Source organism: Nyctibius grandis, chromosome 5 (assembly GCF_013368605.1).
Source record: "Nyctibius grandis isolate bNycGra1 chromosome 5, bNycGra1.pri, whole genome shotgun sequence".
Taxonomy (NCBI): Eukaryota; Metazoa; Chordata; class Aves; order Nyctibiiformes; family Nyctibiidae; genus Nyctibius; species Nyctibius grandis.
In genome coordinates, this window is record NC_090662.1 from 48,467,596 (window position 1) to 48,489,004 (window position 21,409).

A 21,409-nucleotide genomic window follows, 5' to 3' on the forward strand; every position below is an offset into this window, starting at 1 on the left:
AAGAATAAAAATTAGAAACTTGATATACTCAGCATACCAAAACATCAACCCATCTACCTGATCCTTCATAGCTAGACAGTCATATTTAGCTCACGAACAAAATAAATCACCAAAGTATAAAGCACGAAGTATATGTTAAGTCTACACAATCTTTACATTCAAACCATTTTTGGACCTTTGGTAAGTTTTATTCTTTGAGGAGAATGATAAATAATAGCCATCCAAGTATAGTTTCTCTTTGTTTTCATGTGCCAAACCTCACCCAATAGCACACAAAACACAGTCCTAGCCTTGGCAGTTCATAAGATAACAATTATGTTGCATGTATCATTTGACTCAAGTAAGCATAATTTTAGTAGTCACAATCGCAGCAAGTGTTAGGGCTAGAAAACAAATGCTTTACACTATCTAGAATTATGTTCAGATGGTACTAGGTTCTAATGATTTGGAATTCAGGATATTACATAGCTAACAGAATTTAAGTTAGAAATACAGAGCATTTATTTTCAAGGTACCAGTTCTCTCTCACTCTCAGCAGAGAAAACATATTTTCAGGATGAATACCCTCCACTATTGGATTGATGAGATAAATCAAGCCAATGACAAAAGCCATATAGAAGCAAAAAGACATTATTTATTAAAATTAATAAAATGTCCACAGGTAACTCAAGATCTGTAATTAAGAAGTATGCTGAGGCTTATGTATTTTGCTGTATTTTCTGAAGAAGAAACTCCATTTGTAAGTTTAGATTTGGCTGTCCTCTTTTTGTCTTCTTACTCAGTATTTTATAAGCTTCCATTTTCTTTTGCTTGTACAACCGTTGAGCTGCTTCTCTTTGTTGTTTTCTTTTTTCTGCTTCCTGAAATTAAACAGATATGATTATGAAATAATTACATACCTTCTGTAACTATGAAGCTATCTATAAGAAATAAATTTATTTTTGTAAAGATAGTAGCAATCAGGTATTGTACAGACACTACAAACACCATTACTCTCGAAAACTTACTCAGGACTCTCAGTGCATACTGCAATCAAAACATATTATATTGCCTAAAGCTTCAAGAGAAGAGCCAAGTTTTCTTCAGTAGAACATCCTACAGCAAGGTTTGTCAGTAAAATATGTACTACTTCCTTTCTGCTAAATGAGCTCCTTGACTTTCTTCCTTGAATGACAGTGTGGCAAAAATTTCCCACTTTGTCCTCTTGAGTGCATGAAAGAAAGAAAGAGTTTGATCCAGCAGCCCCCATGTAAATGTCCAGACATGCTAGGATATTGGCCAGATCTGCATGGGATGGGCAGATAAGATATGGGACGTATCTGGAGCTGGAAGCTGGGCAAGTTTATGTGATACTAGGACAGCATTGCAAGCAGCATTACCTAGGGCAAGTTAATCAGGACCAAACTATTAGCGACCTGTCCTCTTCGAAACAACACAGACTGCTGTCTTTACTAAGAGAGGGAAAAAAAGTCTAAATTTTCAACTGTACAAAATTTCTGTGTTGAGGGGACACCACACATGCAACCAAAACACTAATGGAGGCACTTACACTATATGGATAATCATAATGATATTATTTTCAGTTTTTATCAAACAGCTTACACCCCCTTCTCTAGTGTTGTAATTTTAGTGAGTAATTTGGGCAAACATCCACAACAAGCAAGCTAACTAGCTTGCCTCACTTACATTACGTCCTACCGAAATACGCAAGACATCACAAATCAGACTGAAGGACTGCTTCAGTTCATTTGGGTGATTTCTTCTCATAAAGCATAATTCTTTGAAATGCAGTGCCACGCTGACCACAAAGGCAGATGTTTCTGCAGAACGCTCAAACAGGTGATAATTTATCAATGACATTATTGTTTTCTATGACATAGCTAGCTTCTGTGATGTACAAAAATAAGTAAGAATGCTCTGTAACGTAGAATATAAAATTAACCAGATGCGATCCAAGAAAACACTTCTAAATAGAAGTCTAAGAGGCTTCTGTGGGAAAAAATTCCAAACCTGCAAATATAACATCTCTCCATTCAGAATGCTTCATGTATTTTACTGTAATAAAGATTAATATAATTCATTCCTTTTTTTTTTTTTAAAACCAGAGTAGCATCAACTAACTCACCTGTAATTCACTTCCTATCTAATAATTTTACTGCTGTTCTGTATACTGTTGTAAACAACATACACTTAAGCTACCAACCAAATGCTTACTCAACCCGAGAACATTCATCAAGTAGTTGTTACTTACGCTCGTGTTTTTTCTGACCTCTACTAAGTCCTAGCTTTTTTATATAATGTGGCGGCCAAAATTGGGCCTTTAAGCTTATTTCTTTTCCCCAAATAAATAACAGCAAATCCAGTGCTTGCGAACATATGTGAGGATAAAGTATGTGATCTTCATACCAGTATTCCACATAAATTATTACTGCTATTGTAGCACTCAGCTACTGTTTGTTTTGCCTAAGTATCTTGAATAAGACCAGAAATGCTAACACCTCCCTTCAGGCAACTCCTATGTGCTGCTCAACGAAAATTCCTTGCAGTCTTGCTGTGTTCTTGTTTGTTCCTATTTCCTCTAAATAAGCTGGCCATAGCATTCATTTCTTTTAGTATGATCTGTACCTAATGTTCAAAAAAGAAGCTCTCAGCTGAACAACCACGTAACTCGCCCAGAATCACGGATCAGCTTGCATAAACCTGCTACGGTTTTCAATACAGCTAAACTGAAGAAATAATATGTTTTATCCCACTATATATTTATGTAATATTTATACAGCTGTTTGTCAGCAGCAAGTTACACAACTTCTACAATGTTACGACGTGTGCCATTTTACAGTGCAATGAACAATGTACTGGGAGAGAACAAAACTAGTTAAATAAGGATGTCTCAAATGCATAGCTCAACTGAGTTATTCAACAATGATAATATGAAGATATGCCCTGTAAGAGTAAGTCCCATTAAATTAGAACAAGGGAAAAAATTACTAAAGATTTTGGTCATGCACAGAATTACATTTAATTGTTTCACTGTTGGTCAAAGCACATAAAAAGGTAAAATGAAGACTGCATTATGATAACACCATAAGAAAGAGGATTTTCATCACAAGATGATGGTATTGTTATTACTTCCCCTTCAATATTTAAGAGGTCTAGTACAATCCACTGGGATACACAGATCAAGCTCCAGGTTCTTTTTGATGTACCAACTGACATAATAAAAATCCTGCTAATGGCAACTGCAAGACAAAAATAGCAAGAACAAAGACAACAATAACTTTGAACACCTGCATGCCTGAATATTACTGTCAACTTGAAGAAGACTGAAAGAATACCAATACCTGTGTTCCTCTCCTATCGTCCTATTTGGGTCCAGATGGAAGACTGACAAGTAGAAATGGTATTAATCTAGTCTTTGTCTACAATCAAGAAAGATCTCTGTTTAAGATTTACCTCTTTCTTTCTAGCACGCTCAGCCTTTATTTTCTCATACTCTTCTTTTGCCTTCTGATTGGATGTTTTCTTCTTAAATTTCCCTTCAGTTGTAACTGACCTATAAGAAAAAGTACAAGGACTTCAGATATGGACTATTACCAAGCAGACAAAACCAAATATCCTATAGCTACTGCACAGTCAGAGTGCAGTCTTCCACTCTTGCACTGTTTTTTGCATATCTGGGGAAGTTAATTAGAAATACAGATTTATAGATTACATAAGTGACAAGTAAGACTCATCCTTCTACATTGAACGGATACCTATTTGCACTACTCTTACATGATAACCTACACCACTACGTGTCATGTAACGAGTGTCTAGCATTGAAAACACAGCAAACAATGCCTCCAATGCCGAGTGTACTGAAGACTGCACAGAACTTCTAGTAACACATATACCCCACCTGCTGGATCTTCACATGGATGGTGTTTCATGAACAAAGAGTGCCTAAAAGAGGGTTTTTTCCCATCACACTAGCTCTTCAGAGACAGAAAAACTGAATGCACTATGTTAGAGCTCTTTCTAATTCCGACATATGGATGCAACTGCAGAGATATGAGGAGAGGCAGCTGTTAGCAGACTGCCTGCCAAAGAACTCAGGCTGACCTGGCAAGGTAAAAAGCACAGTAGTTACACTGCCTTTCTAAAAGTTTCTTCCTGAAGGAGATAGTATATTATTGTCCTTAATGTTCTGAAATCAGGAAGTGAATTTTCCTTCCCAATTTCAATATAAAAAATTGCCCAGGTATTTTTCAAAGAAAACAGTAAAAGCAAACCAGCGCCACTTGTCTGGCATTTACTGTCGCACTACTTTTAGTGGATTTTTCTGGTTACTTAATTTTAAATTTTTTTTTCCGATTTACAATAAAGCCATTACATAAACATTTCACACTTGAAAAACATAAGCTTTGCTAGACAGTTAACAGCTGTTCACAAAATAAGTTTTTGATTACTCTATTACTCACAGTACAAAAAATTGAGAACTAGCCATCATAATCTAGGATATTTCAGATAGATGACAAAAAAGGAAAGTGAAGGCATTTACTAATGCTTTCATTTAGAAATACCACAGTTTTCAGGAGAAAAAAAAATCTTTGCTTTATTCTCATCTCCATCTTGTGGCAATACTGTGTAATGACACCTCATCGCCTGTGAACTACAAAACTACTTAAATTGCAATATATGCTAAAATCGAATTACCTAACCAAAGTCTTATTTTTCATCCCCAGAGAACACTGAAGTCTACCTAGCAGACTCCACGCATCACCTCACCTCAGATTAACAGTCACATTTTTGCAGAATTATTAATTCAGGTTTACAATCACAATGACCGTAGTTTAACCAAAATTAAAAAACCCTTTGGTTACAAGAAAAACAGTCCTATTTCAGACATCCCCACGAATTTGCTGCCTATTCCAGACAAACCTCTCCCTTTCTCCCACTGCTGGGCTTAGATCTGGCTGCCTTTCCCCCTTCTCCTGAGCATTCTTCCCAGGAAAGTTTAGATGTAGATACACCCTGGAATTCAAAGGCTTATGGCACTCCTTGTACTGGGGACAAAAAGGCATTATCTCAATCACTGTACTTGAACGCTGTTTGAAAACACTACCATGACAGTGTTTAGACCTGAGTGACTACTGCTTTTCATTTTACTGACATACTTAACCAAGATTTCAAGGGGAATTACTGTCACACAGGGGAAAAATGGTTTAAGTTGTCTGACATTTGTTAGATCACAAATTAAAAACTCCATTTGACTTTTCCCAGTCATTATAAATAAACTGAAAATAAAACAAAAAAAAAACAAAAAAGCCCAAAGACCACTGGCAAACTATTATCACATCTCTATCATTTAAAATTATTTCTTGGATCAAGAACACTTTACTGCCTCAAGGTTTTACTAAATCCTCCACTTCATTCTTTTTTTTCAAGTTCATAGTTAAAATCCCCCCAAAACTAGCCATACCACAAAAGGATAACTGCACACTGCTTTAGTAAAGCATTTTTTCAGTAAAGCAAATCACCATACTGAAGTCCATGTAAATGATAAGATCTAAAATATTTCTTTAATGCTGGAAACAATTGTTTTTAGAGATGTACTTAAAAAACTTACTCTGCTGCTTTATTAAGTTTTTCTTCTGATAAAACTGAATCATCTGGAGCCCTGCGCTGTTTCTTAAACATTTCTTCCTCTGCTAGGTAAAGATGTTTCAAGTGCTCTGGATAAGTATCAGTAAACTGATTATCCTGTTGTGAATGGACCTTTCTTCCCTTTTTCAACAATTTCCTGTATTGTCTTTCAATCTTTTGTTTTCTCTGAAATGCAAATCCTCGTCCTGAAAACATAAGAAAAAGGGTTAAATACACATAACCGCTTACCGTTCTTAAGTTAAGCATGTTTTTTTCCCTAATATGTTTTTATTGCATTAGCCTTAAGAGCTACTGAATTTGGTAACATTCATTAGTAAAATAGTTTCTAAAGGCAGCAAGTCCAAGTTAGTCCCACCTTTTCCTTTGATTCTTTCTCCAAAGTTGAAATTTCAGAAAAGTGCTGCAAAAGCCGATGCTCGTTTTCCTGCCAGTTCATTTTTACATTTGCATAACTACCAGCCACTGCTCTGAACCTGTTTCCCAATGTGCTCCTATTTACAATATACAGCTCCACAGAAAATGGAAAGCGAGTCCTAAAGCAGAGCACCATCACTACCCGGCCCGAGCGCACACCAAAAAAAGAGCAGGGTCTGCAATCCCGGGGTCCGGGAGCAGCAGCTGGACACAGGCTGACCCCAGCCCCCCTTGCATCGGGAGCCCCCCTCGCCCATGTTAGACCACTCGCGTAACGTGCCTTTAACCGCCCCTCAAGCAGCGTGCGGGGACAGGTCTCCGGGCTCCGCGACGCGTAACCCACCCCTCACTAAGGCAGGCAGGTGTGGCCCCGGCCCGGGCCCGGCGCGAGCCAGCTCAGCGGCACGGCGGGAGGCCAACAGCGGCGACCAGCGGGGCCGGGCCGGGCCTCCCTCGGCGCCGTCTCTCCCGCCATGACGCCACCTCAGACCCGCCGGGGGCCAGTCGCGGCTGCCCCAGCCCCCGACTCACCCTCCTGGACGCTGCCCACGACGTTGCGCAGTAAGACGGGCCTCCACAGCCGTTTTCGGCGGGGACCGCGGGCCGCGGCGCCCGCATTTGCCGCCGCCGGTCCCGGCCCGCCACGCCGCGCCGCCGCCATCACTCTCCCGGCGTCGCGCAGCGACATACGTCACCGAGCGCCGCCGCCACCACTCGGCGCTCGATTCACCCGCCTCCGTAGCTGACGGCGGCGGCCCGGCCAACAGGCCCGGCGAGCGGAGCGCAGTCCGGGGCCTTGCGCGGCGCCATGTCGCTGCCGCCCCGCGCGCTGCCGCCCCAGCTGTCTCCGGCGGCGGCGGCGGGGAGCCTGCGGCGCGTGGCGCGGTTCCTGGCGCGCGCGCTGCCGCTGTGCCGCGCGCACACGGTGGAGTTCTACACGCGCGGGCTGTGGGACCGGCTGGTGGCCCTGCGCCCCGCCGCCGTGCTGGAGGCGCTGCGCGACGCCGGGCCGCTGGCGCTGCGGCGCCCCCTGGGGGAGGCCTCCGGCGCCGGGGAGGTGCTGTGGGGTGAGTCGGGGCGGGGGCGGGGCCGGGGGGCCCGCGGGAGGGGGGGCGGCCCCTCCGGCCCGGTGCCGGTGGCGTTCGCGGCGCCGTTGCTAAGGGAGGTGTGGGGGGGCCCGCGGAGGTGTGGCAGCAGCGCGGGCTCCTGTTGCGCGGGGGCTGCTGGGGCCGCCTGTGGGCCTCTCAGGGCCTCCCCCCTTCCAGCCGCCTCATGCTCCGCCGGCGACATCGGTTGCTTTTCTCGCTTCTAAGACCTCCTCATTGTCCCCCGTCTATGTTTAAAATTATTTTCCTTGCTCTAATAAAACAGGAGAATTTCACACCACTCTGCTGAGCTGCTTTTTCTTTCCTACGTCGCTGCCCTCCTGCGGCCGTTGCCGTGTCCTTGTTCCATTAGTCTGCCTTCAGCTGAGGCCATTTCTGCCCTCTCATGCCTGTTTTGCACCAGCAGCGCTCGTCTTTTCCAGCGTAACGGGGTGTGTTGGAAACCTCCACGGTTCAGGTGAAGTATAGCCGTGGTGGGGGGAATTGCGCTTTAGGCCTCTGCAAGGGACCTGCTTGAGAGAGTCCCTTGGCATAAAGCCCTGGAGGGAAGAGGGGCCAAAGAAAGCTGGTTAGCCGTCAAGGACCACCTTCTCCAGGCTCAGGAGCAATGCAGCCCAACAAAGAGGAACCAGGCAAGAACACCAGTAGGCCTGCATGGATGAACAAGGAGCTCCTGGATAAACTCAGGCACAAGAAGGAAGCCTACAAAGGGCGGAAGCAAGGGCAGGTAGCCTGGGAAGAATACAGGGAAATTGTCCGAGCAGCCAGGGGCCATGTTAGGAAAGCTAAAGTCCTGATAGAATTAAATCTGGCCAGGGATGTCAAGGACAACAGGAGGCCGTTTCTGCCCTCTCATGCCTGTGTTCGCACCAGCAGCACTCGTCTTTTCCAGGGTAACGGGGTGTGTTCGGAACCTCCATGGTTCAGGTGAAGTATAGCCGTGGTGGGGGGAATTGCGCTTTAGGACGCTCTGGGTAGTGACAGTTGTGATGATGGTCTCGTTTGATAAATTGCATCCTGTTCATTCAGAAATGAAACTCCTCACTGTCAGACTCCTTCACTCTTGACTACTTTCTGAAGAACAGAAGTGAAATGAACCAAAAAAAGACCCTTCCGCATGAGTGGAAAGATGTAACAGTTAAAAGTCTTCCAAATGTTGAAACACTGGAAATGTAGAGGACAGCTAGAAAAGGCTTAAACACCGCTTTCTTATGTATCTGTAATAATGAGTGTGTCTGGCAAAGGAAGACAGAAAGCAGTTTTATTTCTGACAAGACCCTATTTAAGAAGCACTTCATATTTTTAGTAATTTTCAAGTAACTCAAGAGGAGGCCAACTATGAAACTGTATTACTGAATTTACTGCAGTCGAAGTAAAGGGAAGCATATCAGTAATAACGCTTTCAGGCAGAGCACAGAAATGAAGATAAAGCATCTGAAAGGTAGGGTATTTGGGGAGACTGAGCCCCAGCAAAGAGATCAGTTTCAAAACTAAAAGGTAAAATCTTTGACAAAGAACTTGGCTGAGAAAAACCTGCATCATGCCAAAGCTTATGGAGCATAGATAGTTCTCACGTAGCGTTAGCTCCGAAAGGCTACATGAAATGACACGTGAGACAGGAAAGCACGTTGAGTGTAATGGAAGGGTCCACAGAAAGTAGCATGTGGAGCTGCATACTTTTTGGCATAGAAGTCAAGCTAGATAATGATTTGGATTTGGAAAGAGATTGAAGAACTGTGAATTGCTACATCACTTGGAACATTTCTCTCTTGGATCTAAAGACCTTCAAAATATTAACTGTAAGGCTCACTTTTAAAGGGTTGAGGTATCTGGGAAAACCCACAGAATTTATTTGTGCATAAAAAAGACACTGGATTATGAATTAACTTTGAGAGCCAGATGGAAACAAGACTGGTCCAGTCAGCAAGCAAGTGTTGGGAAGCAGCGAGGAAAAACTTAATGTTTTTGACAGGTGATATCAGAGTCAGAACTGATTAAGAGCAATGGGACATAAAATTAAATGTAAGTAGAGGCTGGAACAAAACTAATTATTAGATGAAGTCATCAAAAAGAAAACACTAAAGGAAAATTACCCTGAGCTTACCTGTTTCTATGGGAAAGCCCATGAAGCGATTCAGAAGCTGAAGTGGTGGCCTGTAGAGTAGAAAAATGAATCAGGAAGGCAGAATATTGTTTTGTAGATTTTAAAACTGGAAAATCATTTAGTGTCTGTATTCAAAATGCGTGTTACAGAATCAGATACAGAAATTACTGGAACAAAAGACGCAATTTATGGCTAAAATGAAGCACGTGTTTAGAAGGGTATGAAGCATTCGTGCTGTGGCTAAAATATAACATTTCTTCTTTGGTTTCTGCAGGGATTATTTCTGCTCATGAGAATTGCTCTTTTTTTCTACTCTCAAAATTATAGTATGTTATTTAACATTTGGAAGGTTTTGAGACACTCTCAAAATTTCTCCAGTATCGTGACAAAATTGGAGACACTGTAATGGAATGGGCATGTGCTTGCTGATTTGGTGGTTCATACCTGACTCATTTGACTGCATGGTATCTGTCCATCCAGTCATATGATGAAAATACATCATAGTAGAATATGAGTTTCTCAGTAGAGGTACCTGCAAGCATCTACCTTGAAAATGAATGCACTGTATTAAAATTTGGATTGAGAAACTTAATATCATAGCTTATTTGAGTGCATTAGTACAGCTTAGTAACATCAGAGAACAAAACCCAACCATGAGAGATCTTGAAACCCAACATAAACAGAAATGACTCTTCCTTATATTCCTCTAAAATACTAACTGTATGTGTGGTGGTTCTTAAAATTATCAGATGTTTCAATGTTAGTTATTTATATTTACCTTGACACTGGTACTAAAAGGCTCTCATAACGTGCTATCATTCATAGAACTACCCTTTTTTGGAATGTGGCTATGAGAATAGATTTATTTTGCATGCTCAAATGACATTGTGGTCATGTACCCCAAATACTCAAAATATGTGTAAAATGACATTTTACTTTCACATGGTGAAACCTTTGCTTCCTAAGCGTTTGAGAAGTTTTACATTTATACATTCACAATCCCCAGACTATTACGAAAAGGTTTCTAGAATCTGTTCTAACAGGGATCCCAAATTAAATTATAGGGAAACATAAGCTAGATTTGACAGAACTGATCTGAAAATGTGAATTTGTTAGTTCAAACTCACATAGCTCTGCAAACTAAAAAGTAACATTATGGCAGATTGGCACAAAACTGTTATTCTGCACCATATTTTATGTCACTATAGGGATTTTGACAAATACATGTGCTGAATTGTAGTTATAGAAGCTAGCAAGCAAGAAATTACAATTCTGTTCTACAGTATTATATGCAAGAAGATAATCATGTTACAGAACACTACATTACATGTTCTGTAAATCAGTTTCAAAAGAATATTTTCAGATCCTCGTCAGATGATATTTTGTTATAATGACCATATACAGGGTGGAACCCCTGTTTTCAGTTGTACCCTACAGAAAAGTTTGAGATCCATTTTTAGATATAGAAAACTGTTCTATATTTTTATACATCAAAAAGCTGACATTTGCCATATTGCATCTTATTTATCACGTCATTGCTGTAAATTGGACACAGGCACCGAAAAATCTGTGTTTTAAGTATTTTCATATTTTACTGTAAATTACTGTTTGTAATATAATTCCATTTTTTTGGCATATGTTTCTTTCCTCTGAAGATTTATTTGCAAGTGTATGAACTGACTGGTTAAAAGACATGCTAGATTTCATCTCATGAGCAACCAAAGTAGAAACATTTTGAGAAAACTAACATTTTTAAAATTCATAAATAAGATGTAGTCAGACAACTGCCATTCCATAGTTTGAAGTCGTGCTTCAGATACCTTAATGCCGTTGGATTTTTTCTTTTAGTTGGCAAGCTGCGACAACAATTTGAATTTGGTAGGAGTGTTATTACAGACAATACACTAGTGATCTTGTATTACTGCATTTAATTTCAGTTAAGTGGGATTTGTAAGGAGCGTTAATATCTTTTACTGTGTCAGGTGCTGAAAAAGTGAAAGCAGGCACGCTTTGGGTTTATAAGCTTTTTCACGGGTTCTGACAAAGAAGCAGAAAACTCCGAATTTCAATAATCGATCTGTAACCTAGAAAAGTTAGGAAGTTTCAAGATAAGTTGTATTTGTGCGATATATTGGAATCAGCAGCAAGTAAAGTGAAAGGAAGGTTCGGTTGCTAAATATTGTGAACTCGATAGATGTATTCTTTTACACCATAAAACCAGTTTACTGAGTACACAGTTTTAATACCCAGTAGAGTTCTGAATATTCGTGTTCATGCTCGTATCCTGAAGAAATGTATTTGACTCCCTTTAAACTCCAAACTGAGAGGCTGGTTTTGGTTCTGTGAAATAATTTCTCTCACTGACACTGATTTTTCTTAATTGATGTCGTGAGTTCGTTCTGATGCGTTGTGACAGTTCTTTTCACTTGCATAATTTCCGTGAGAGAAATTTGAGGAATCGGAAAAACCAGCTTGAGCTTTAGGATAAGCAGGAGAGGGTCCATGAATTTTGATACTCCTGTTAGTATGGGGAGGGTCTGGTTGTGTGGGCTGCAGAGATGTGTTTTACTTTTTAGCATGGCAGGACCTGGTTTCATTTGGTGTTTGGTAATCTGCAGAATATTTGCTTATGCTGTTGATCATGGTGAGCTATTTGAAAGTTAGATAGCAAAAATAAGGATAAATTTCTTCAAGGGTATAGATTTAATGATTTTCCATGTCAGTGTCAGGGTAGTGTGGTGTAAGATGGGTATGTGCATGGTTGATGATAGTTTTCTTTTTGTACTGTGGCAAGTTTGTATATGTAATTCACATGATGTTTATTTCCACAGTGATTGTTGGGTGAAAGCTGCCAGTGAGGTATATAATATGTATTCCTTACAGAGGAGATGAGAGATACTGGTTTTGCTGTGTTTTGGATGATGACTGGTGTTGTAGAAGCAAGGTGGCTTAGGTCAATGGCATTCTTGCATTTAGTCATTTGGTAGATGTTAAGGGTATGGCCATTACGGTATCCAAGAAGTTGATGTTGATCCAGTTTGAAGAAAGAAGACTATAGACCTTGCAGCAGAAATTGATGAGAAAGCCTTAGCTTTCACTCCAGATACAGCTTCAGTACAGTATCGATGTAATTACCTAAACAAAATATTTAACTCGTGGTAGCTTGTGCAGGCGTGTCATCCTTGTGTGCATATTTGTGCCCATTTTTTGAATTAACTGTTGTCTGCTCAGAATGACTTTCCTGGATGAAGAAATACACATGCTGGCCTAGACGTTGCAGAAATTTCTGTTGGACTGGGATGCCATTCTGGTTTGAGGTGGTAGGCAAGGCTGATGCTTTGAAACAACCCTTTTCCGGTATCCATTTCGGTACCATGCATTGGAGGGTTGGCCTTAACATTGGTGTAGTGAGTTTATTTTCAATTAAGGAAACTAATGTACTTACAGATCCTGCCTATTGCAGCAAAACAAGCATGTCTCGCGTATCGAAATAGATCATGTTTATAAACAACATATAGGTACCTAATTTGTCAGTAACATTTGCATTCATTTCTGCCTTTTGAACTAAAGCAAATACATCAATGTCATATTTATGACACCTATAGGATATTTCAGGTTGTTTTATAATTTTCTGTTTATTTCTACTAATACTACTAGAAAGTTTACATTAAGAATAATTCTAAGCTGCTTAAAATTAATGAAAGAATACATATATTAGAACACTTGGAGTCAACAAAGGCATCTTTTAATAGACTTGTTATGTGAAAGTGACATGTTTTCATGAATTTTATTGCTATCCTGTTATATGGAGGAAGAATGGCAGTATTTCTTCTTGTCACCGAGTATCTGATGCTACTGTAATGATGAAAGCATATTTTTTTCCACTAGTGATACAGTGTATTTAAAATATAAAGGTCAATTAAAAACACTCAATATCTAGCCAGACATTTTGAAAAAATACTACTTATAAACCAAAATACATTTAATAGATATGTAATATCCATGTATGAAAATTAAAATTACAAAAATCAAATTTTATTCAGATGTTTCTCATGCATCTCACATGTGTTAAGGAAATATTTTGTAACAGGATGACATTCCAATGTATTTTCAAATCTCCTTTATTTAATATAATGTTATGTCATGAAGAAAAGAAGTGAATTTTGGGGGAAAGGTTTTTGCTTGACTGATTTTTGGTTTGTTTTGTTATACAAGATTGGCCAGTATATTTAAAAATGTGTGCCAGTTGCTAAAAAGTTTAAATGTTTCAGTGTTCTGTGCTCCAGTTTTCTAAAATTAAAAAAAGCCCCAAACCATGCTGGTCACTGAGGAAGTAAAATTTGGAGATAAAGAACAACATAAATGTATTTTAGAATGGACCGGACTTTTCTCTAGTGTGTTATACTAAGTATTATACTAATTCAAAGATGTCATAATATGCATGAAACAAAGTGGAACATCCACTTCTCATCAAGAAAATTAGATTTCTTCTTCACCTGGCAAAACTGCTAAACGTCTGGCTGGTCAAAATATCCCTCTGCGCCTTTTGACTTAATGTCCCATGTCTATCACTTTCTCAATAATTGTTAGCATATAATTGCTTGATGAGTCTCTTAAACCTTGTTCTCTTTCTTGACAGATTAGTGATTTCTTCCCACTGCATCGAACTTAAAAGATTTCTATGCATTTTTACTGATTCGGACTACATTCAATTTGTGAATGTCTATAAATTTTATCATAGAGTCATAGAATGGTTTGGGTTGGAAGGGACCTTAAAGATCATCTAGTTCCAACCCCCCTGTCACGGGCAGGGACACCTTTCCACTAGACCAGGTTGCTCAAAGCCCCATCCAGCCTGGCCTTGAACACTGCCAGGGAGGGGGCATCCACAACTTCTCTGGGCAACCTGTTCCAGTGTCTCACCGCCCTCACAGTAAAGAATTTCTTCCTTACATCTAATCTAAATCTATCCACGTTGCCGGCTCATGTTGAGCTTCTCGTTAACTATCACCCCCAAGTCCTTCTCCTCAGGGCTGCTCTCAATCCATTCTCCACCCAGACTGTATTTGTGCTTGGGATTGCCCCGACCCACATGCAGGACCTTGCACTTGGCCTTGTTGAACTTCATGCGGTTCGCACAGGCCCAGCTCTCAAGCCTGTCCAGGTCCCTCTGGATGGCATCCCTTCCCTCCAGCGTGTCAACCGCACCACTCAGCTTGATGTTGTCAGCAAACTTGCTGAGGGCACACTCAATCCCACTGTCCGTGTATTTTTCTGGAACGCTGTTCAGAATGCTGTTACGCATGTAAATTTTCTCGAACGCTGTTCATTCCCAGAAAATCTAAAATAAGTTAAATGAGTGAACCTCCCTTAAAAATAAACTGAAATTTTCTTCTTCATCAGTAACTCAAGCTGTGACAGTTTCTTGTAAAAACTCCTTGCATAACATTTACCCAGCAGAGAGCAAAAATATTCTTTGTGTGTAGATATTCACCTCCTTTTATGGTTGTTGAAACTTTTTTAGGAGGGGGAAAAAAGCAATTCTGGACATTGTCCGAAAGTGTTTGATTATGTTATCCCATTATATTAGTCTTTTCCATTATTTCTTGATTTGAAGGTGTTGTCAGAAAGGAAATTTATTTTGCTTCAGTAATTTCAAAATGCATGCATCTAATTTCTTGTCTTTCCCTAACATATATTACAGAGACATTGGAAAGCAAAATTACCCCTTCTCCCTAAAAACTTTGCAGTCTTTATTCTGGTTTAGTGTTTCTCTTTATTTCTGTTCTCTAGTAGCATGTTACACCCTTATCCTTCATGAAGGTTCACTAACTAAAAGTTACTGGATGTTCAGAAGTTCAAATAAGGAAGTCATAGACAAGGTCTATGGAAGCCATAAGGAAGTCATTTGTAGAGAAACGTGGCTTTTCTGATTTTGTAGTAGCGAGAAGTAGAATAAGAAGCGCCATGCAGACACTGAAATAATATTAATTATAGTTATAGCTTAGACAATATTTATTCTTTCTTCGGTCCAAAGTTTGTTTGCTGGACTCATGCCTTGGTAGTGTAATACCATGAAAATTAATATGTCAACACTGTTGGGACTGTTTTTAATAAATTGTAATATATGCATGACCAGTAATTGTGGTCGTGCAAGAAAATTAAGAGCATTAGAGGTGAGGTCAATAAAAACAGCTGTTTCCATTGTCATCCAGGTGGGTAGGCCAGATTCAGGTAAGCTGCCGTGCTAGGTATGTACTTGCTTGATATCTACGCATCAGACAAAAGGCAAAGCTTCGAAATCTTTGTAACAGTTTGTTTGCTAGCCTTGTTAGCTTTTATATATTTTTAAAGAAAAGTATTTAGAAATTAAAAATTATTAGCAAAACTACATAGAAATAGTTTTAGCTAAAATACAGAGGAATTAGAAAATATAAAACAATCTCAGAATTAGTAATTGATTCATAGCAATATGTTTCACTTAAAAATAAATGTACGTTTTTGAAAAGGACATATTTTCTAAAAACTAAGTAATACCAAACTGAAGCATTTCATCCTGAGTCAAACAAAATATGCATTGGAACCTAACTTTGGCTCACACTTGATTGGTAATAAAAATTAATTTAATTCTCTGAGCAGATTCACCAGCTACAAAGCAGCTAGGAAAATATGTTAATATAGTGATTGTAAATCAAAACATTTCATATATTGAGCAGCTGCATTTCTTAAAAAAACTAGTAGTGTGTATTGTCAGATGGGGCTGACTAGGAAACGTATAATGAGCAAGTTTGTAAACAAAAGACAAGTGATAATGTTGACTGAACTCTCTTGTCAATTATACTAAAGTAGCTCTGCTAAAATAATAGATTTTTCCACATTTGCACTAGTTCAGCTAAGAGTAAAACTTGACCTCAGTTCTGAAGAGGGAATACAGCTGAAGAAAAATAATGAGCTTTCGCACTTACAGAAGCAAAATAAATGGTTACTTCTGTCTGATGTTATGTATTTATTGCTTGTAGATCTCCGTCAGCTCTATTACGTCTATTACAGAGATATTAAGCACTATTTACAGAAATCTTTTCTTTTTCTTTTCTGTACAGATGATGACATGTTTTCCCATGTGTTTTGTGAAAACTCTAAGAAGCTTATCAATGTACATTTGTTTGCCCTGGCTGCTAAGTATTATTCTTTGTCCTGCCTTGGAGTGTGTACCCCATTAGAAGACGTACTTGAAGCACTGAGAGGAGACAATCGAGGAATAACAGGTTTATTTACATTTGTATTTAAGTTTTTTCTTATTCACTGGAGGACCTGTAGAGTTTTGGTTTTGGAGGGTGGTTTGGTTGGTTTTTTTTCCTACATGCTTCTCACTTTGATTTCTATTTGTTCCTAGGCTGTTTCTTCATTGCCTTTGTTTAGAAAATGGGTTCTTTTGCTCAAATTTGAGCAGAGGGGTCACAGCATTCAGTACCTATAGGGCCTTCCTGAGATTCAGTTTTAAAGAGGATGCGATAGGCAAGCAGGCACATCATTATTTGAGATATTTGTTATTTCCCTTTGCTTTTCTCCTTTTTTTAAAAGGCTCACCCTAAAATCTGGCAAATATGGGTGTTTTTTGTTACATCTTTTGTTCAATATTAAATATGTGCTTTGGTGTTTAGCTGAACAAGGTCCAATAAGTGTTTGATGTCTCAAAAAAAAAAGATTTTATTCATCCTGTATGTTTTGGACCAATACCATATATATGTCATAAAACTAGAGTAATTTCATTTCTCTAGTTAGAGAAATTGAATTAAAACACTCTCAAGTTGGACACTGGAAGTCTTACCCCAATTATATTTTTTTTATTAGGTGATAAACTGGCATTTATACTTACCTGGGCTGCTGTCATTTTCACAGAAAATGTGCCCTTCATGGAGTCCTCAGTCATTATAGATTTGTCACTGTCTTTCAGATTTCTAATTAGTTTTTCAGAGACAGACTGAGCAGCTCTCTGCCTTTGCTTTCTAGTTTGTTTTATCTCTATAATATGTTAAAACTCTGACGTTTCTTATCCTAAGTGATAGCACCATTATGTATGTTGGGCATCCTTCCCATTTTCTACAGCAATCTTCTCTGTAGAATGGCAAAATTTTGCCATTTTCTGTGGTTGGCTCCCCAGTTTTTCATTTCTTCAGAATTACTAAAATGCCATAGCTAAGATAGATAGTCTTAATCGTTTATTGTGCATTGGTCTTACTTTCCGGCTTCTTTCCTTTTATCTGAAGCCCTTTTTTCTTGTTTGACAGTTGTATGCTGCCTTTCTTCCACTTCCTTTTTAGCTCTTTTCATTTTTATTAGGTTCTCCTTCCCTGTGTTCTGCTTAATGTTCTGTAATTCTGTAGTTCTACCTTGTTATATTCATACTTGAGTTCATACCTGGATTAGCTTTCTTAGAAAAAACTACAAGGTTTCTTTCATCTTCTTGTCATGCAGAATGGAGCATCAGAATAAGCCAATTGCTGAATGTTTTATTCTGTGTCTTGCAGGAGTGCTGCTCGGTTGGGTAACTGGGGCCTGGGTTTGTGATGCAGTAATTCTAAATTGTACTTCACAGAAAAAATAAAACATGTTCCAAATGTATGCAATGGTATTATAATTCAAAACCTTTGTGTTGAATTGGCAGTAAGTATCAGTAAATTAACTTAATTGAAGTTCCTGATAATCATTTGGCAGAAGCAAAATACCAAATTATGGATTTGTAATGTGCAAGTTGCCAAATGAAAGTTGTGATCTTTTAACTTTAAGCTATTTTAAATATTTTTGACTTAATTCTGTATTTCAGAAAATATATTAATTTCCTGCATACTAAAGCTTGCAAGTCAAGAGAAGTGTAAGTCTGAGAAAAATGACAACTTTATGATGGCCTTGCTCATATTCTGAAAAGTATGCATCAGGATAACTCCATTTATGTTTCAGATGTTTTTAATACATTTTCTTGTTCTAAGACAAACATGCTTATTGCACACTTGCATAGTTCTTTAACTTCTTCACCATCTTAATGTAGACATATTGCTATCCTTCCTTGGAATAAGTGGTAAGCACAAACATTTTAAGCGTATTGTGGACACAGCTACTCAGACTGGAGTTCTGAGTCTAAAGGGCTTTCTCCATTGCTTCCTAATGAAGGTCACTGTGATCCTTACTGCACCATCAGGTTGCTTGTACTGAACACACAGGATCCAGAAGAGCCTGCCCAAGGGGAGGAAGCCAGCAGGGAGACTTTCTCTTGTTGCAGAGTTCATATCTAAGAAGTGATGTTTGCTAGAGTATTGTATTAAGAGTACTCTCTACCTTTCCAATGTGTTTAGGGCCAAGGTAGTAGTCATGCAGTGACTGTTAACGAATCTGTCTTTAAATTCTATGTACTGGAATATCACTCTGCCTCAATGGTTTTTTTAGTATATGGTTATCCCAGTCCCTCACGCTGGCTTATGGAATTAAATCATAGTAGTGTAACTTCTGTATAGGTGGTGGTGTCTGGTGTGGACTGTGAATTTCTTTTTTTTTATCTGGTGTGTCTGAATTTCCACAGGTAGCTGGGGTATAAAACCCCTGCACCCTGCCATAGGAGATCTTAAGAAGATCTTCACTAGCCCTGTATAAAAGACAGTCTCTCCTTAATTTGTTCAGTTTCACAACTAAAGATACAGCTGTAAATGGCATTATAGAGTTGAAGCAGTTTTTCAAATGAAAAACAGCTACCTGTGCTAGGGGATCACAATGGAAACAAGCAACGTTTCAGTACTAGCTAAAACTAATAACATTAAGCTTTTTATTACTCTGTTATATCCAGGGTACTTCCGTGAAGTGTTTGAACCCCACTTTCTTTTTTCATCACAAAAGGAGATGGATCTATAAATTTCTTATGGCTTTTGAAATTAGTATTTGTTCTGCTTGCATCAGTTGTACATGTATTAAGGAAATCTACGTGTATAATTATTTGTTTCAAGAAAGCAATTTTGTGAAAGCAGAATGAATTTACACAGTTTGTTTAAAAGTAGTATACATGTTTTTTTCAAATTTGCCATTGTCTTGGCAATATAAAACAGTCCCCAAATACATTTTTTCTATTTGTCATATGTCTGCTTGTTTTTCAAAATAATGTAAACAAATCTATCAGAATTCTGCGAAAATGCGGCAACAATAAAATTTGTAAAAAATCCATAATTTCCTGCACACAGTATCATTTTTCCTGAGCTGAAATATAAGCAGAGTGTTCATTCTGCAAAAAGTAGGAAAAGAGGTCTAAAATGGTTAAGAAACTTTAGTAGCTAAGACGATAAATACTTGATATATGTAGGTATAAGCAAACTATGATTTTTTTACCTGGAGATGCAGCTTTTGCAAGCTGGGTCTTGTTTCTGGATTTCTGGATTTCTTCCATGTTTGAAATATTAATTTGGCTTAAGTACTCTCTGAAATGATACTTCAGACAGCATTATTCAATTCAGTCTTTTGAGTTCATACTATAGCAAAGAGTGAAAGGTGCAATATGTGGTGATAGTTCAAAGTGACAGTGCTGCTTTGGAGAACAGTCAAAAAACTTCTATTTCTGTCAAGAAGTTAAATGTCTGTTTCTTCCTGTTCCCATTCTGCTGCTTCTTCTGTGAGCCTATCCAGACACAAAAATCTTCAAATATAAACAAAAAAGAGACCTTTTTTCTTTTTCTTTCTTTTTTTTTTCCTGTCTTTTTTTTCTTTCATTTGAAATGCTTACAAATTAAGAGGTTTTAGGACACTGTGTAGACCTTCACAATTTTAAAGTTAAGGTGAATCTTTAGTGAAATCACACACTTGTTTCTGCTATTTGTTTTGTTTAAAAGTATTTTAGTCTATTTTTTTCTTTTGTCAGTTCATAGAGTCTATATTAGATTTTAAGTATTATCATAACAGTTTATTATAAAAACCCCAGATGTTTAAGAAATAGAGAGATCCTGTGGGTTTGGGGAAAAATAGAGAAAACACTAGGTTTCTCATGAGCTCGGTTCAATTCCCCACTCTCTTTTAAAGAAGTAACACTCTTGGCTCTGTTCCCAGCATGATCTGATCAAGGAACGAACATAGTTTTTGCCTAATGATCAGTTTCTGGACAGGTGAACACATATTGTGCAAAAAGCAGAGAATGGGAAAGTATATTAATCTGCCCAGTCATGTAGGAAAGTCTTGTTTTCTAGGAGCATGCCCATCAGTAATGGTCCAGTTTCTTCTACCATCACTCAGACTTACAAAAACTTCCATCAGTTTAACTAGAGCCAAGTGTACCGTAGTGTTGGTCGCCTGTGCCAATTGGACACCCACAAGGCTATGAGCCTGGATGAGATTCACCCCAGAGTAATGAAGGAACTGGCAAATGAACTTGCCAAACCACTCTCTATCATCTACCGGCAGTCCTGGTTAACTGGAGAAGTTCCAGCTGACTGGAAATTAGCAAACGTAACGCCCATCTACAAGAAGGGTCGGAAGGACGATCCAGGGAACTATAGGCCTGTCAGCCTGACCTCAGTGCTGGGCAAGGTGATGGAACAGATCATCCTGAGTGCCATTACACGGCACATGCAGGACAATCGGGGCATCGGGGCCAGCCAACATGGATTCATGAAAGGCAGGTCCTGCTCGACCAACCTGGTCTCCTTCTATGACCAAGTGACCCGCTTAGTAGATGAGGGCAGGGCTGTGGATGTAGTCTATCTAGAATTCAGTAAGGCATTCGACACTGTCTCCCACAGCATCCTGCTAGACAAACTGGCTGCCCGGGGCTTGGATGGGTGGACTCTTAAATGGGTTAAAAACTGGCTGGATGGCCGAGCCCAGAGAGTGGTGGTGAATGGGGCAAAGTCCAACTGGCGGCCAGTCACTAGCGGTGTTCCCCAGGGCTCAGTTCTGGGTCCGGTGCTGTTCAATATCTTTATAGATGATCTGGACGTAGGGATTGAGTGCACCCTCAGTAAATTTGCAGATGACACCAAGCTGGGTGGGAGTGTTGATCTGCTGGAGGGTAGGAAGGCCCTACAGAGGGATCTGGACAAGTTAGATAGATGGGCCGAGACCAACAGCATGAGGTTCAACAAGAACAAGTGCCGGGTCTTACACTTCGGCC

At 39.3% G+C, this 21,409-nt stretch overlaps 2 protein-coding genes across 4 annotated transcripts in view; one reads left to right on the top strand and one right to left on the bottom strand.

Moving 5' to 3' along the window:
* Window positions 1-614: 614 nt before the first annotated feature.
* CCDC59 (coiled-coil domain containing 59) lies at window positions 615-6,827 on the bottom strand. The gene is made up of 4 exons (XM_068400701.1): window positions 6,592-6,827; window positions 5,609-5,831; window positions 3,454-3,553; window positions 615-860 (listed from the first exon to the last, which is right to left on the bottom strand). Exons 1-4 carry the CDS (start codon window positions 6,746-6,748, stop codon window positions 699-701), a joined length of 642 nt encoding a protein of 213 aa, XP_068256802.1. The 5' UTR covers window positions 6,749-6,827; the 3' UTR covers window positions 615-698.
* A 41-nt stretch (window positions 6,828-6,868) lies between these two features.
* Window positions 6,869-21,409, top strand: part of METTL25 (methyltransferase like 25) — a 69,410-nt gene continuing 54,869 nt past the window's right edge. For all 3 annotated transcript variants that reach the window (XM_068400698.1, XM_068400699.1, XM_068400700.1), the window contains exons 1-2: window positions 6,869-7,127; window positions 16,371-16,535. In XM_068400698.1, coding sequence (XP_068256799.1) covers window positions 6,869-7,127; window positions 16,371-16,535 — 424 coding nt within the window. The remainder of the gene's footprint in view (window positions 7,128-16,370; window positions 16,536-21,409) is intronic.